Raw genomic sequence first — 18,056 nt, forward strand, 5'->3', positions numbered from 1 at the left:
TCTGTAACAGGGGATCTGATGCCCTCTTCTGGTGTGTCTGAAGACAGTGACAGTGTACTCACATACATAAGATAAATAATTCTTTACAAAACAAAGCAAACAAAAAAATAAAGAACAGAGTTTATCACATGATTCATGTAATTGCAGGGCTATGCAGAAAACTGTCTTGACCTTTTGCCTTTTCTTTCTTGAAGAATGGTCCAGCAGTTTGGAGTGGACTTTGAGAAGCGAATTGAAGGCTCTGGGGATCAAGTAGACACACTGGAGCTGTCTGGAGGAGCCCGCATCAATCGCATCTTTCATGAGCGCTTTCCCTTTGAGCTGGTAAAGGTAGGTGCTCAGCCTGGAGCTTGAGTCAGACACCCTCATGCTCTCTGTCTTGGCCTTAAACTTTCTTCCAAACCATGATGTCATGAGCATCATGTCAGAGGCTGCTGTCAGCAAACGTGGTCTGAAGGACATGTCCCCATGGCCTCTGTCTTCCCAGAGCTCATAACTTAGAAGCTCTGGGCAGAACAGTAGGAAAGTCTGCGTTTCTTTCAGTGTGTGTGTGTGTGGGGGGGTGGCGGAGAGAAAGACACATGAGGGCCAACAAGATAGTCCAGCAGGTGAAGGTACCCTCTGCTCTGCCTGACTACCTAAGTTTGATCTGCAGGCAGAAGTGGAGAACCAACTGGGGGTCGTCCTCTAACCTCCACACACATACACTCTTCATGAAACTCAGGCCTTCCTATAAATACACACTTAAAACATGCCCAAATGTAACTTTAAAAACCAGGGACGATGCTAGGCTTATACCAGTAATTGCAAAGTTGTGTAAATTGAGGCAAGAGGAGACTGAGGTTGAGAATACATGTCCTGCAAAAGACTCTGTCTCAAAAACTGAGACAAAATCAAAACAGAAAGTAAAGCAAACTGTTTGTGTCCTTTTCTTTTGAGGCCATGGCTCTCACACACATAGGTACATGTGTGTTGGTGTGCAGATGAGAGAACAGCGTCCAGTGTCCTCAGTTGGGTTTCTGTGAGTTAGCCCTAGTTGTCCTAGAACTTAATCTATAGACCAGGCTGGCCTCAAACCTTGAGACTGCTGGGATTAAAGGTGTGCACAGTAACCACACACTTGTTTGTAAGGCCAGGTCTCACCATAACCTAAGTTGGCTGTGTAGTCATGCTTGGTCTTGACCTTCTGACCCTCCTGTGCCGTTTACTCTGTGCTGTGGGTGGAGCCCAGAGCTGCATACATATGTGGCAAGGATCCAACCAGCATAAGAACCGCATCCCTGGCTCGGCCTTATTTTTTGAGACAGGATGTCTCACCTATCTGGAACTAACCTGTAGGTTAGGTCTGCTGGCTGGAAAGAATTTAGTTTATGAGTATTTTGCCTGATGTATGCTGAGTGTACCATGTACATGCCTAATTGCCTGCATTGACCACAAGAAGGCCCCAGATCCCATGGAATTGGAGTTATGGAAGTTGTGAGCCATTATGTGAATGCTGGAAACTGAACCTGGGTCCTTTGCAAAAGCAACCAGTGCTCTTACCTGCTAAGCCATCTCGGCAGCCCAGTACACCCAGATGTACTCAGGACTGCAGGCTTGGTGGCAGGTACCCTTTCTTACTGAGCCGTCTCTTTGGAGTACACTACAAATAGAAACAAGAATGTTCCACGGCTCCGGCTGTGAGGCGGCCTTGGACATCGTTGCATGTCTGTGGTTTGTTTCTTCTCAGATGGAGTTTGATGAGAAAGATCTGCGGAGAGAGATCAGCTATGCTATTAAGAACATCCACGGAGTCAGGCAAGTCCCCGGGGAGTCCCCGTGCTCGCTTCCTCTCCACTCCTGGGGACCCCCAACTTTCTGAGTCCCTGGCTAGTGAGGCCTGTAGAAGGTTCATGAATAGTTTACAGAACTGTGTAAACGTCTTAGTCTTCAAGGTCAGAGAGAGTGTGTATGTTTTGGCTGTGACTGTCCTGGGTCTCTTGACTACTTGTGTCCCCTAGGATACGTGACCTTCTTCTTCCTTGTGAGATCTGTAGTGATGAGAGGTTGGGTGGAACTAGGCTTGAGTCATGCTCACAGGACCCTTTTCAAAATGGCTTACTTGTGGGCCTCTTGGCGTCCCCTCCTTATTGCAGTCAATGAAATGTACCCTGTTCTCTAGCATCCTCGGGTTACTCTGAGGGCTCCCCAGTTGGGGATTCTCAGGTATCCTGCCCCCCAGCTTTGATGGGATAGTCTTCCTTGTCAGGGACCTAGCCATGCATAGAAAGTGGCTGACCACACCCTTTGTTTCTCTCTGACTTATCTCTCCCTGCTTCCCCACTGGGTCTGGATGTTTTTAGAACTGGGCTCTTCACGCCGGATTTGGCGTTCGAGGCCATTGTGAAAAAGCAGGTGGTCAAGCTGAAAGAGCCCTGTCTGAAATGCGTGGACCTGGTTATCCAGGAACTAATCAGTACAGTTAGGCAATGCACCAGCAAGGTACCGCACCCGCGGACATGGGGCCGCAGGCTTGGTATCAGGCCCCAGGTTACCTCATTTCCAAGAATCCTACAGGGATGGGAATGTGTCAGTCTGGTCCCACTCAGGAGGGGGTGGGGGAATGCTGGGCTCCTTAGAACCAGCTAGACTGGTGACAGGTCTCCTGGGATCCTGATACCAAGCCCAGCATGCATAGGGTGGAATGGGGTGTCATCTGGCTGCGTTGCTTTGCTGCTTGCTAGGGAAGCAGATTGGGGCTCCCTCTTCAGCTGGTGGAGGCCAAGGCTCCTGAGCTTCACTGTTGTCCCCCTTGACAAATGACAAATGCCTGGCTTCTTTGGAGTGGGTCACTCCTCTGTTTCCATGGCACTGGGAAGGACATAAACACTGGTGGCATACTGAGAGCTCAGTGCCCAGCTTCATAAAAGCTCCTTGGGTTCCACAGTGGCTCTGCCAGCTTTCGATGTGCCCCGTGCTGTCCGTGTTCCATCCCCGTCCCTCCCTGGCAACTCCACACTCAGTCCTTATGGTCGTCAAAACCTGTGTCCCACTCTTCATGGGCAACTGCCTCCATTTGGCCCAGACCACCAGCCTCCTCTGCGAGGGCTATACCCTAGACAGCACACTCCTGCCGAGCAGTTGGGGTGCTTGAGGGGAAGGAGCAGGTCTGCTTGTACAACCTCGACATTGCCAGCTCTGAAATGGCAGAGAACTTCTGCTTAAGCTGCCTGTTCTACTGGAGCAAAGTCCCCATTTACTTCCTCAGCTTCTCCAGTGGGAAACAGAGTAAAAGAAGCCAGCCAGCCAAGAGCTGGGGTTAGGGTTAGGGTGAGTTTGTAAAGTGCTTGTCTGGCTGCACAAAGCTTGGGTTCCATCTTCCATCCTTAGCATCCCATAGACCAGATGTGGCTCATACCTGTGATCCCAGAACTGGATCCAGGAGTTGGAAGTAGGAAGATAGAAGTTCAAGGTCATTCTCAGTCATATACTAAGTTGGAGGCTAGCCTGTGCTACAAGACCATTTCAAAAACTGAACCTCAAAGGGGCTGCAGATTGACATCCTAGGGGCCGTTGTCACAGATGTGATGATTTGAGATTTACTCACATACATTTGGCCCTATGATGACAGTGTCCTGTAGCACTCAGCCTTGAACTGTAGACCAGCCCTATGCTCCCCCCAGGCCATGCCGATTCCAAGCAGCTTCCAAGATAGACGTGGGCGCAGGCTTTTCTGCGCATGCACTAACCAGCTCATTCTCCTTTCTTCTCTTTCTCTCTCTCTCCGTCTCCTGGCCTGTGTGTGCATTTGTGCGTGTGGCCTGCACTACCCCTGGGTGTCTCTCAACCTCGTCCCGCCCTCCTCCGCATGACCAGGACGGGGCTCTTCACCCCGGACATGGCCTTTGAAGCCATCGTGAAAAAACAGCTTGTAAAACTCAAAGAGCCGAGTTTGAAGTGTGTTGACCTGGTGGTGTCGGAGCTAGCCACGGTCATTAAAAAGTGTGCTGAGAAGGTAACAGGTCTTGCTCCTTTTGTCCCTCATCAGTTCCCACCTATCATTTCTTCATTGATGTCAGCCCTGAGCATCAGGACAATCCTGCCTTGAGGGGACCCCTGCTGGGCACAGTGGTCACCTATGCCCATCCCAACTGCCATCTGGAACTTTGCATGGCAGACTGAGTGGGGGAGGTACACCACACACACGCCCCACCGTCTCAGTTTTGGGGGTACAATGGAGGGACCTTTGGCATGCCCAGTCACATTTGTGAAGCCGCTCTCATTCCTAGATCTCATCCTCCGACCACGCCCTCCTGTATGTTTCTGCACTAGGGTGCATTTAGCAGCATCTCTCCCCTCCTGGGGAAGGTGTGGCTCCCCACAGTGTGCCTTGGGTCACTCAGTACCCCAGATAAAAAGTAAGGAGTCTTCGGATTGGCTACATGCTTGCCAAATTCACAAAGATCAGGGTACAGTTTCCAGCCAAGGGCTCCCTGAGCTCAGTGACCCTGTTACCCTGAAGCAGGGCACCGTGCGCATTTGAATGCTCAGTGAGGGCCATCAGTTTGTCCTGCCTTCACCTAGTGCTGGGCGGGAGGGGGCTGCCTGGCACCTCTGGGTAGCAAGTGTGTCACTCACTCTCTCTGCCACTTTCCACCTCCGATCAATCGCTGGCTTTGCAGGCGGCTCTCAGCATGCATGGCACCCACCCTCGCCTTTCCCACTCCACATGCCCCTGACTGGCCTGCCCTTGTCTCCCAGTGAGATGCAGGAGATGCAGGAGATGCAGGAGATGCAGGAGTTGCAGGAGTTGCAGGAGCTGGGAGACAAGGGCAGAGAAGGGCCCTGGTGGCCCCTCCCCTTTCCTTCCCCGTCTCATCCTTGTGTGTCTCCCACCCCCCATCCCCCACCTGGCCATAAAGATCTTGTCAGCTCAGCCCTTCTGCTTGCTCCCCAGCTCAGTTCGTACCCGCGTCTGCGAGAGGAGACCGAGCGGATAGTTACCACCTACATCAGGGAGCGAGAAGGGAGGACCAAGGACCAGGTATTGTACCAGCTCGCTGTTCTCTGTCTGTGTGGCTCTAGCAAATTTAGAGAATTTAGTTCTGTGATAGTGCAGTTTTAAAAGTGATAATGTTGTTCTCTAACTCAACTGCCTTCCAAACAAATCAGTCAGAGACTGTAAGATTTACTTAATCAACCTATATGGCACAATAGCTGAGTAGTTATTAGTCTGTTCTAATCCTTGAAACTAATCTAGCTGCCTCCCAGCCAATATCTCCGAGATACTTGCATTTTGATATTGGTCTGGCTCTCTCTGCTCCAGTGTGTTCCTGTGGTGGCTCACCACAGAGACTCCTCCGCTGGCTGAGGTCAGAAGTCCAGCCATATACCCTCCACTCCTCAGCCATTAGCGGATCAGCTTTTATTGAGAATAAACGGACAGCTGTATTCACACAACTTTGAGATGGAGATACTTAGAACAATCATTACAATGCCATGTCTGGATTGCAACCTGATATGGGGACAAAGAAATCAGCATTCGAATAATGCAAGGATAATCTTTACACAGTGTACAGTAACATGCTTACAGTGTGAGGGTTTTTTTTTTTTAATTACAGCTATTTATTTCATGTATGTTTTCCAGAGCATGCATGTGGAGGCCAGAAGACATCTCTGAGGAGTTGGTTCTCCCCTTCTCTTTTTGTAGAAGTTTGGTGGGGGTGGGGGCGTCAAACTTAGTTCACCAGGCTTCCAAGGCAAGCACTTTCGTCTGCTGAGGCATCTCACTAGCCCCAAAGATCCATCCTGAGGCCTAGGGCCATGACTCGGCCGGCATGGCACTTGCCTAGCATATGTCGAGCCCTGGTTTCCATCTAGCACCCTGTCAGCAAGGTGTGGTGGTGCATGTTTGTCATCCTGTCTTGGGAGCCAGAGGCAGGAAGAACTCGGTGTCATCCCTTGACTACACAACTGAGTTAAAGGCTAGCCTGAGCTACATGAGACTTTGTGTCACCCTGACCACCACCACCCCAAAAAAAAGAGAGAAAGAAAACACAGGATGACCATTACCATCTCTGGCCACCATCCCCATTGCCCAGCCTGTATCCTGGCCTCCCCATCGTGCATTGAGCAGTCTTCCACCCTGATTGTTCAGGTGGTATTAATGTCTTCGTAGAGCTAAAGAGTAGATAGTTGTATGTATGCAGCTTAATCTTTGTTCGTTTTCTAAAGACCGAGGTGGTGTCTCCTTTACCAGGGCCTTTCCCCATAGTGCTTCGGGGAGACTCCTTGTGACTCTGATTTCTTTTTTCTTTTTTCTTTTTTTTTTTTTTTGGTTTTTCGAGACAGATGACTCTGATTTCTGTCTGACTCTGGCCCAGTGTTCAGGGCCATGTATCACCTGTGGTGGCAGTGACTGACTTTCTCCATTGTTGGGACATTTTCTACTGTGAATATACTGTATCTTTTTAGAGCTGCCCTTACCTGCTTTAGGAGTACTGGGGTATCTGGAGCCTTGCACTTCTATACCCTGGGCCGTCATTAATCCTTCAGGTGGGGAACTAGAGCCATGCCTCAGTGTTTATGTGGTCAGTGGACCTAGATTTTGTTCCCAGCACTCACATGTTAACTCACAATCATCTATGACGCCAGTTCCAGGATATCCCATACCTACTCCTAGTGTCGCAAGCACTAGGCATACAGTGTGAGCAGACATATATGCAGGCCCCGTGCATATAGAGTAAAAATAATAAATCTAACTATGGGGCCTCATTACTGACACTTAAATCTAAACTACTACAAGTGTCCATATTGTGTCTGCCATGGTGAAGAAACTGGCTCCTTTGTCTTTAAGTCTTCATTTGGCACTGGGCCTTAGACACTCTGTAACCCCATAGCATCCATGGCATGGGAGATATGGGTTTGGTGCAGGGGCCTGTCATCACAATATGGAGAGACTGAAATAGGCCAGACAGACTGGGTTCTATTATAAGACTGTCTGAAAATAAAACAAGAGCAGAGTGCTTCTGGCATACACAAAGCCCTGGGTTCTGTCCCCAACAGCCCAGGAACTTTATAGTGATGGTGCATTTGAGAGCGCTCAGGAGGTGGAGGCAAGGAGGAGCCAGAGTTAAAGGTCTTTCTTGGCTATGTGATGAATTAGAGGCCATCCTGGGCTCTGTGAAACCCTATCCCCAGAAAACAAACAGAAAGTCAAAATAATACACCACCAGAAGCACGAGCACTTTTGATTGGTTTCCATCACTGCTCCTGAGGCTGTAGCTGTTCTTCCTGTGCACACAACCCCTGATACCCACTGTGGACACTACCAGGTTTCAAATCAGAGCTGTGGGAAGACAGTGTTCGAGCCTTACAGAGCCAGCTTCAGGGACTGCACAATACCCGCCCTTCCCAAAAAACCACCTAGGTCTGTGTACGTTGTCTTGGTTATTACTGAGGACCTAGAGGCACACTGACCAGGGAGTATGTGGCCTTGAGGCAGAGGAAGGAAACCTTTTGAGGAACCAGAGCCCCTCTGTCCAGGCAGCCTGGCCTGTTCTTCATAGGAACTAGGGTAGAAAGCTGCCTGAGTAAGTAGAGTCCATGGAGCAACTTCATCCTTTGCAGACTAGGACTAGAAGCATCCTAGCTAGCAGACGGGGCTGTAATGGGGTTGGCAGACTTCAGAATGTAACTGTCTCAGGTGTGGGCATGTGCACACATGCTGAGGCACCTGCAAATGTGACACTTGTAGTGGTTTAGATTTAAGCACCAGTAATGAGGCCCCATAGTTAGATTTATTATTTGTACTCTATATGCACGGGGCCTGCATATATGTCTGCTCACACTGTATGCCTAGTGCTTGCGACACTAGGAGGCTGGGCTTTTAGTGTGTGTGGTATTGAGTTCCATCTTTTTTTTTTTTTAAAGACTTATTAGTCAGGCATAGTGGCACACACTTTTGATCCCTCAGCACTCAGGAGGCAGAAACAGAAGGTGGACCTTATGTCTGCATATGGTCTACAGAGCAAATTCCAGTATAGCCAGGGCTACACAAAGAAGCCTTATGTCCATATCAGATGATTGATAGATAGATAGATAGATAGATAGATAGATAGATAGATAGATAGATAGATAGATTGATTTTTTTATGGGAATGAATATTTTGTCTGCATGTAATATGTGTGTGCTATATGCACATCAGGTGTTTGTGGAGACCAGAGGAGGACATCATATCCCTGGATCCAGAGTTACAAACAGGTGGGAGCCACCATGTATGGGCTGGGAATTGAACCTGGATCCTCTGGGTGAACAACAGATGCTTGTAACCACAGAGCCCTCTCTCCAGCCCTCAGCCATACTCTTAATTTTATGTTAGTGTGTTTGAAAACAGAGCCACACATAAGCCAGGATGTTGGTGCACATCATTAATCCCAGCACTTGGGGAGGCAGAGCTAGGCAGATTTCTGAGTTCAAGGATAGCCAGGGTTACACAGAGAAATTCTGTTTCAAAAACCAAAAGAAAAAAAAGGAGGAAAGAAAGAAAAGAAAGCCCCATATTACCCACGCTGGCTTGAACTCAGAATGCAGCTGTGCAAGTATCTGTTTCTGTTCAGTATAATATATACACATATTGTTCAGTGTGATATATACACATATTATTCAGTGTGATATATACACATTGTTCAGTATGCTATATATGCATTGTTCAGTGTGATATATACACATAGTGTTCAGTGTGCTATATACACATATTGTTCAGTGTGATATATACACATATTGTTCAGTGTGATATATACACATATTGTTCAGTATGCTATATACACATTGTTCAGTGTAATATATACACATATTGTTCACTGTGATATATACACATATTGTTCAGTATGATATATACACATATTGTTCAGTATGATACATACACGTGTTGCCATGTGGGTGTGCTTGCATGCATGCATGTTCTTGTCAGTTTGAAAGTAGCACTGATGAGATCTCAAAGGCTATTCTGAGATTTGAATCTGGCTCAGAAGGAGCTGGGAGGTAGAGCACTCTCCTAACATGGATAAGTCCTGTCTTCCAACCCTGGCAGTACCAATAAGAGAGAAAAAGAAAGAAGAGAGTGAATTGCAGTCCACTTCCATAACTTAGTAAGATTAGGCCCCAAGTCACAGGCCAGTCAGTGGCCTAAGGAAGACAGCAGTTCTCTGAGTCCTCTGTGCTGTACCCGTGCCCAGCACATTGAGCTCCCAGGAACTGTCCCTTCCATCTTTCTGTGGGGCTCTTTTCCACCTGCAGATCTTCCCCTGTCCTACTGCACTCCGGTCTGGGAAAGCTGTGGGGATGCAGCAGTTATGTCTACTGCAGTGTGTGTGTGCGTGTGTGTGTGTGTGTGTGTGTGTGTGTATGTGTGTATGTGTACATAAAGTACTGTTCTATGCTCCATAGCCACACACACCCCTCTTTCCTCTAGATTCTTCTTCTGATTGACATTGAGCAGTCCTACATCAACACAAACCATGAAGACTTCATTGGATTTGCCAAGTACGTATACAGCCGTTGTCATGGGGGCAGCACCTATTCCCACCCCCGGCACCAAGACCAGAGTGGGGACCTGCTAGGGATGCTGGGCAAAGAGTAGAGCCATCTGAGAGAGCCTTGAAGCTTTTCTGTGCTAACTGTGACTTCTGTCACAGTGTCCTCACCTAGCATGTTGTCTATGGACATCTCAGGGACAAAATGTGTGTTCTGTGACCATTCTCAGGGAAGTGGGAGGCCAGCCAGCTTCATTTCCTGCAGGACTTCTCAGAGCTTTTCACAGTCAGAGCACCGTGCAGTCTCTGCCTTTCACATACTATGCACAGATACATACACACTGTAGATTTAAAACCAGAACCTTGGGCTTGGGCTGTTAGCACTTGACTAGCATGCACATGACCCTGGATTAGACCCCAGGACCAATGCAACAGATACCACATCTGGTTGTATTGGTCTTGGGTCAGCTCATCAGCTCTGGACCAGCTGGGCAAACTTGGGCGCTACTGGGGGTGTTTTGGTGGCTCTTGCAGGTTTTCTTAGCTTTGAACAATAGGACACCACCAAAAGACATCTCCCTTGTGTCCAGCTAGACTACTGGTGTACTTTCATGCCAGGTGTACCTGCCCACAGGAAGTCCCTGTGCAGATAGACTGTTAAGACACCATCTGCTCAAGGCTCTTGGAAGTCCAGAGGGTGGCTGTGAGGCCTGACCTAAGGGTTTTGGAGATTTCTTAAGGGGGGGGGGGGGGGCCTGCTGGGCACAAGGCTTGAACTGCCTGTTGTCTCTAGGCAGAACTGATGGAGTATCTGTTTTGAGTGGATACATGGCAGATAAATGAATGATTGATTGGTCAGAAGCCCCTCCCTGAGCACACGTAGCCTAAAGCCCTTAACTGGGTAATTTCTTCCCTGGGGTGGGCTGCATCCTGTGGCTAGAGAAGGCATCCTCTTTAAGCCCTGCTCGCCCAGCCGTGCGTGGACAGCAGAGTAGCTATCAGTTGGTTGCCATCAGTTTCCTCACCTCACTGTGTCTGCTTGCACTTCATCCACAGTTCCTTCTCACAATCTCTCCTGTTTTTCCTTTGACCACTCCACTTCTTTCTCTGGATTCCGGGGCCTTCCCACTTACCCAGCTGTTTCTATACTGAGGAGCTGGTCACAGGGTGGGTATTGCCTGCTGTGTGCCTTTTTCCCTGGTGTGTGACCTGGGGCGTCCTCCCTGGGGAACCCCAAACCTGTGGGGGATGTTCCAGAAGCCCTTGAATTACAACAGCCATTTTCTCAACCAGGGCCCCAGCCAGGCCTTGTGAAGAGGACACTGGGTAAGACACCATAGAGCCTGCCCATGTAGCGCACACGGACTGGGGAATAGTGGACAGTAGCACAGAAGCCTGAGGGATGAGGCCTGGGGAGACCCTCCCAAAGAAATCATGCAGTGGCAGGTAGGGGACTACAGGGAGCTGGCTCTGGACAGGAAGACCAAGAGGCAGGATGCCAGCCAGTAAGGCAGGATGGAGGCAACAGCTGGTGACCACGCCCCTCACCAGGGAGGCCCTGAAGCCTGAGGAGAAGAGTTTAGGTTCCCTGCCATGGTACCCAGAGTCTCTGGTTAGGGCCATCCCCATCTTGGCTGCTGTTTGAGGGAGCCATGAAGCACTTAGATAGCACATCTGGGCCCTTGTCACCACACTGTGCATGATGGCTTAGCTTAGTCTCACCTTCAGCATGGGTCTTTACAGACAAGGCCCAGAGGAAAAGCCCCATGAGGGAGGGCTGCTGATGTGGCATGGTCGGTAGATCATTTGCTTAGCATACATGAAGTTTAGCGCCAAATCAAAGGGGTGTGATAGCCGACACCCATCGTTCCACCACAAGGGAGGTAGAAATAGGACAATTGGTCCAAAGTCATCCTTGGTTATATATCTGAAGTAGAAGTCAGCCAGGAACACAGGAAACTAAAGATTAAAAAGTCGAGCCCTGAGATAGTGATGTCAGAAAGGCACCAGGTGGAATTCTGCATGAATCATTACTAGCAATCTGGAATAAAGAGCCTGTCTCCTCCAAACACACTCTGCCTATCTAGCAACTGGCTGAAGCTTTGTTGCTGGTTCCTAGTCTCTCTGTGTAGACGACTTGAACGCCTTAGGTAGCCCAGCCTAGGCGCAGAGTCAGGCTCCTCCTGACTTAGCCTCCCCTAGCTGGGGTCCCTGGCTTGCACTCTCAATTAACTCCCGGTTGAAACTCAGCTGGTTTGAGCTGTAAGGAAAACCTCAGAGCAGCCAGTGGTGATGAAACCAACTGTGTTGCTATTTGTATCTTTCTGCAGTTTCCAGCTAGAGCAGTAAGATGAGCACTGGCTGCTTCTGCAGAGGACCTGGGTTCTGTTCCCAGAGCCCACATCAGGTGGTTCACATCCATCCACAAGTCCAGGGTTCCAATGCCCTCTGGCCTGTAGGCACACCTGCACATGTGTGGTGCACATAAACTCATGCAGGCAGGCACACACAGAGACATGCACACATACATACACATGTGTCTCCCCCCTCACACACACATACATGAACATCTTTTTAAAAAGGAGAAAGAAAATGAGAGTCTAACTGAGAAGTTGCAGGTACAGTTGCTTTCAGGTGGTTGTGCAATCGTTAGAGGAGCGTGTGCATCAGAACCAATATGGAGACTGGTGGGTAGCTCTAGGGACATCCCGTGTGCTCTGCCTAAAGCACTGCATGCAGAGTGCTTTGCACCTGGCATACACAAAGCTCCGTGTCCCATCCCCAGCACTTCACACACTGGATATGGAGGTGGCCTGGGGAACTTGAGGCCCACTCTCAAAACAGATCATAAACCTGATAGTGTGCAGTCCCAGCACTTGGGAGGCTGAGGCAGGCAGATCTCTATCAGTAACTGTCCAGCCTGGTCTACATTGAGATGTAGGACAGCCAGGGCTACGTAGTGAGAACCTGTCTCAAGAGAGAGAGTGACAGAGGGAGAGGAAGCTAGAGTTGCTGTGGGTCTGTGGAGGGAGCTAGCCCAGCATGCATGAGGCCTTGTATGTAGAGAGAGCTAGCCCAGCATGCGCAAGGCCTTGTATTTGGTCTGCTGCATCCCCCTTTAAAAGGTGAAGGTGCAGCGTGACTGCTGGTGAGGAAACATGCAGGAGCCTCCCATACTGGGCTTGGGTAGTCCCCGGCTTGAGTCAAGTCCTTCTAGCCAGACATTTGGCCAGTGTAAGCCCCAGAACTATCGAGGCTGGTTAGGAGAGCCACGAAGGGTCAGTGGTAGAAGAGAACATGAAGCCTCAGGTACGTCGTGCTCAAGGTCCCCTAGAACCAGCTTCCTGTCCCATTCCCTGCATCTTATACCTCTTCTTTGAAGCTCTAACTTTGAGTGACTTGTGGGAAATATCTGGTGCTTCTGGAGTGGCCGTCAGAAGTTTCTAGAAGCCAAGGTTAGCCAGATATATTTTCTTATTTCATATGCTCTAGCTGTTTTCTATGTTGAGGAGCCTATATCCTTGCTTCTGCCCTTAGTGGGCCCCTAGAGAAAGAACCTCAGCATAGGCCACCAAGGCCTCTCTTTACCTCCCTCCACATCTTATCTGAATGTGCCTTCTCTGCTTCTGTTACAGTGCCCAGCAGAGGAGCACGCAGCTGAACAAGAAGAGGGCCATACCCAATCAGGTAGCTCCCCAGTCTCAGCTCTCACTCCCTTCTGAAGACAGGAGCATACTTAGTACTAGGCCACTCGCTCTGTCAGCCTGTGGGCCACGTAGCTATTAGAAGTAAGACTTCCACAGGACCTTGGGGCAAATTCCAAACACCTCAAGGCCTCATCTGACATCTAATGTGAAAGTTACAACTCGACCCTCAAAGTAATAGAATTGTGACAGTGACCCCAAGGCGTATGCAGACAAGTTGTGTTTTCTCACTCTTGGCCCTGGGAATGGAGGCAGGCAGGTAGAAAGCATGGGAGGTGCCACAGACAACTCGGGGGAGATGGAGGTGGTTTGAATTCCACTCCTGGAGAACCCCCAGGTCTCCTTTATAATCCCACCCCAGCTTCAGAGGCTTTGCATACTTACGAATGGCTTCATAAATGCCAATATTACATGACTGGTTGGGCTTTTTTTTCTGTCCAGTTTCTGCCACTGTCCCCCAATTCCCTTCCCATGTCAGGGTGGGGCGGGGCGCTGTGCTATTGTATCTTGCACGATTTAGAGCCAGATTGGAGAGAAATGTAACAAATGCATGATTTTGAGTTTTCTTTTTGTATGTGTGCTTGCCATAGGTAGTACATATGTTGTTGCTTTTTTTGTTTTGAAGAAGATAATGAATTAAATATTAACACCATGAATATAATTAATAGCATGTAATTTTTTTTCTTTTGCTGTTTTTTGTTCCTCTGCTCTTCCTTCTGTCCTCATGCTTTCCCTGCGTCCTCTCTGTCCCTTCACGTCCTTCCATCTCTCCTGCTTTCCCTTGATTGACCCACAACCTTAACTTTACATTCTCAAAGGGGGAGATCTTGGTAAGTACCTGCTTAGTGTGGTAGCTAACTTAGAACCTAGTGGGAAAGGAGGCCTGCCTTCACCCTCTGCTCAAAACACTAAAACGTGCACTAATCCGGGAGCTACATGTCACTGCTGTCATTGGACCTTGCGTTGTCCTGGGGATCTGTTGCTCTCACAAAAATACTAATCCAGTTGCACCTTTCTGGGAGGCACACCTCTCTGGCTGGGTCCTAGCAGGTTCTCTTGGAGTCCTGTAGTTCAAAGATGGCAAATACGCAGTTTACACATTGCCTCCATCCCCACCTCATCTTCCTAGACTCGGAAGATTTTGCTCAGGACCTGCTGGAATTCATTCTTGTTGCTTCCAGCCTTTATCCTTTCTCTTTTCCTGCAGATACCACTGACTGACCACACCATGTGTTACCACATGGGGAGATTTTGCCTTTCTATGCCTGTGGCAGACATGACTAGATGATCCAACATTCTTTCCTGTGATTTTCCTCCACAATGAGCCCAGGGCAGACATTGCTAATCAATCCTGGCATTCTTTCTTAATATACATGCCATTGACTCCCCATTCTGTAGCTGTTATGACTGGTTATTTTTTTATATTTTCCATGTGATATCCTACTCCTGTACTCACGATAGGCATGAGTAATCAGACTCCCTATAGCCTGCTGCCTTCATGGCAGCTGGAGTGGTTGGTGTGGATGGTCAGTTCCACTCTCCCACTTTTGTTATCCATTGCCTGGAACAGACATCACTAAGTGATCCCAGCACATTTTTCTGCTGTACTCAGAATTGTTGCCATAGTCTTCTGGGCAGTTCCCACCAGTCAGTTGGTGTCTATCGTATTTGCCATCCTAACTGCGGGCAGCTCATCTTCCTTTTGCATAAGGACTGGGAGCTGGGGTTGTCAGAGGGTGCGAGGCCCAGCCCCGCTGAAAGCTGAGACTGTGTGGAGGTGCTCCCTGCAAGCACCTTGGCCCCAAGCCCCAGCAGACCCCTTTCTCCAGAATATTCTCCTGCTGCCACCACCACTCTCTGTAGAGCTATTCCTGGAGTTTTGAACTTTGGCAAAGGTTGAGCCACTTCTGTGTGAGTGGCGGGTCCTTGATGTGCCTGGGTCCTGGCAGAAGCGGCCTGGGTCAGAGTCGAAACCTGGGCCAGTGTTAGAGAAGAGGGGCCTCAGGCCTAGAGCACAGCAGTCAAGTACCGCGTCTAGGTGGCCGCTTACTACCTTACTCCATTCTCCTGGCCTCAAACCATGTGCACCCCCAAGACCATGGGCATGGCTGGCCATAGCCTTCACATGTCCCGAGCATGGCTGGCCATGGCCTCCGCATGTCGGAGCCATGCTTAGTCCTCCAAGTGATCTTTACCCAGAGAAGGGACCATGATGGCTCCTGCTGAGCTTGCCTCGCTGCCACTTGCTGCTCACACTGGGACGGGTCCTTTCTGTTCTGCATGCCTGCATGCCTGTTACTGTGTACCCCAGGAATGGGAACCCTAGGTGCCTTTGCTGTTGCCACACCTCTCCCCTGGCTCCTTCTTACCCCAACTCCTTAAGGCTGTGACCCTAGATTCACAATGCCTTGGAGATAAGGAGGCACAGCCTTCGCTGTTCCCTGGGATCAATCTGTGTCTGTACTCAGACCCAGGTGTTGTCTCAGACTACACTGAGGTGCCCACACAGGCAGGGGGCTGGGAGGGAAGGGTGCCCACACAGGCAGGGGCTGGGAGGGAAGGGTGCCCACACAGGCAGGGGGCTGGGAGGGAAGGGTGCCCACACAGGCAGGGGGCTGGGAGGGAAGGGTGCCTTGGGGCCTCTTGCCAGCCCATGTATCCTTAGTGGAGGCAGCTGGGCCAGACCTCCAAGGAACAGAGTGACACAGTTGTTACACAGTAGTACAGACCTCACTATGTGGGATTACTCTTCTTAGGGTACAGTGGTAGCTTGGGCCCAAGTTTCTCTCCCTTGGTTGACATGTGGTAAATGAAACTAAGTCCAATCAGCTCTTACTCTGGGCTAAGACTAATTGAAAGGCCCTGCCACCCATCCCTGGCAGGACAGAACATGGCTACAGGACCACATTCACCTTGGCCTGGGTGATGCTCCAGAACTAAGCAATCAGCCTTACCAACATCACCAGCCAGCCTAGGTGGCCTAGAATCAGGGTGTTCCTGGAATGCTGAAAACCTCCATAGCTGAGCCCAGGCCATTTTGGAGTGAATCTGTACAAGTCAATCACTCTGTTTCTAGCATGGACACTATGTCCTCCTAGGGCTCCAGGCGTCTCTAAGAGTCTGAGGTCTCTTGACATCAGAGAAAAATCTTACCCTCCACTTTGATGAGGGATGTCAAGTGGCAGCTTACATTCTTCTTGACCCAAAAAGGGACTTAAGTATGCTGCAGGGGTTCCTGAACCTTGAGTAACTGCGTAGCCTTCATGGCCTGCAGCCTGGAGTCCAGAGACACCCACTGTGGCAGGGTAGGTTTGGCAGCTCTGGAGCCAAACAGAATAGAGAAAGGGGAGCCTCAACTCCAGACCCCAGACATGGCTCCCCAGAGACCCTCTTTTGGATTCTTTTGTCCCATCCAACCTGAGCGACCCGACCTGTCCATGGCTATACTTGGCACATGCTCTGCAGCCTGGCCTGTCTGTTGCTGCCTTGGTCCCAGGCATCCCTGCTGCCACCTCTGCGTGCTTCCTGCTATCCCCAGAGTCCCCAGGTCAGGAGGTGGGGGGGGGGTCAGGTCTACATGTGCCTCCATGTCCCAGGGATTATGGGAATCTGAAAACGTGGCCCCCTCAGTCTGCCTGTACCTAGCAGTCAGGTGAGTCCCCAGGCTGACCTGGCTTCTGTTCCCCATCAGATGACAGCTATGGCCCAACGAACCCTTTCTATGGATTGTCTCTCAACTGAGACTCCTGAGTCACGCATAGAAAAATGTGTCCACTGGGCTTCCAGCTAGCTGAAACACACTCTGGTGACCCTTTCAGGGTCTCTAGTGGTCCTCTGGGCAGCCCTCTAGGTGGGGCTGTCTCCCTAGCACTGGTCACTTACAGAAAAGCTTGTGTGAGTGAGACACTTTTGTGGGTCAGTCCCATGAAAGAAGTTACAGCTATCCCCTGCTGTGAGCTCTCCAGTGACCCATCTCCGCCTACCTTGTTGGACCCAAAGAAGCATGGATCCTTCGTGTCACGTTCTCCGTGATCTAGCCCCAGCCCTTAGCCCTGACCTCCTGGCCTAAGCCCTTTGACACTCCTAAGACATGATTTTTGTTTCCTGTGTCACTTAAATCACTGTAACCCCTGAGGGGCCTCTAGGGCCCCAGCTCACCCTTCCATCCCTGAGCTAGAGATTTGCTCTCTGACTGTATCTCCATTCCTCCCCATAGCAGTCCCAGCTCCCTGTCTGATTCCTAGCTGGGAATGTTTGGGTTGACATGGAACTGGGATCCTGGCCTGGGGTGGAGGTATTTCTCACAGAGCCAGGCTCCTTACTGGGGAGAAAAGGGTGGATGGAGCAGCAGGGCTCCCTCCTCCCTGCTAAGCTGAGTCCTCTCCACCAGGTGATCCGCAGGGGCTGGCTGACCATCAACAATATCAGCTTGATGAAGGGCGGCTCCAAGGAGTACTGGTTCGTGCTGACAGCCGAGTCGTTGTCTTGGTACAAGGATGAGGAGGTGAGTGGTGGGGTAAGGCAGGAGAGGAGGTAGTCTCCAGACTGATTCCCCCTGGCCCGCGCTCACTCACTCCCTCAGTCACTTATGAGAGGGAGTTTACAGTCAGACATGGTGACTCGCCTAGATCCGAGCACTAGGAAGGAGTACAGGCAGCTTGGAATAGGTGCTAAGTTCCAGACCTGTCCAGGTTATGTAGGAAGTGCCTGTCTCAAACAAGGGAGGTGGGGCGTCAGACAGTCCAGCTGGTAATGAGTTCATCCTGCCACAGGAGACCTGACTAATCCCAGACCTAAGAGAAAAGGAAGGTGAGAGTATGCTCATATTCCCAGCAGGCAA

At 50.0% G+C, this 18,056-nt stretch overlaps 1 protein-coding gene across 10 annotated transcripts in view; it reads left to right on the plus strand.

Moving 5' to 3' along the window:
• Dnm2 (dynamin 2) overlaps positions 1–18,056 on the plus strand; it is an 85,397-nt gene that overhangs the window by 53,648 nt on the left and 13,693 nt on the right. For 3 of the 10 annotated variants that reach the window (XM_028763708.1, XM_028763710.1, XM_028763714.1), the window contains exons 8-15: positions 195–330; positions 1,730–1,797; positions 2,343–2,481; positions 4,937–5,023; positions 9,452–9,522; positions 13,148–13,199; positions 14,035–14,046; positions 17,607–17,720. In XM_028763708.1, coding sequence (XP_028619541.1) covers positions 195–330; positions 1,730–1,797; positions 2,343–2,481; positions 4,937–5,023; positions 9,452–9,522; positions 13,148–13,199; positions 14,035–14,046; positions 17,607–17,720 — 679 coding nt within the window. Of the gene's footprint in view, positions 1–194; positions 331–1,729; positions 1,798–2,342; positions 2,482–3,855; positions 3,995–4,936; positions 5,024–9,451; positions 9,523–13,147; positions 13,200–14,034; positions 14,047–17,606; positions 17,721–18,056 lie in introns of all 10 variants that reach the window. The other 7 variants (XM_028763709.1, XM_028763711.1, XM_028763715.1 and 4 more) reach the window with 3 other exon arrangements.

The sequence above is a fragment of the Grammomys surdaster genome, unplaced genomic scaffold, assembly GCF_004785775.1.
Source record: "Grammomys surdaster isolate TR1022 unplaced genomic scaffold, NIH_TR_1.0 140, whole genome shotgun sequence".
Lineage (NCBI taxonomy): Eukaryota > Metazoa > Chordata > Mammalia > Rodentia > Muridae > Grammomys > Grammomys surdaster.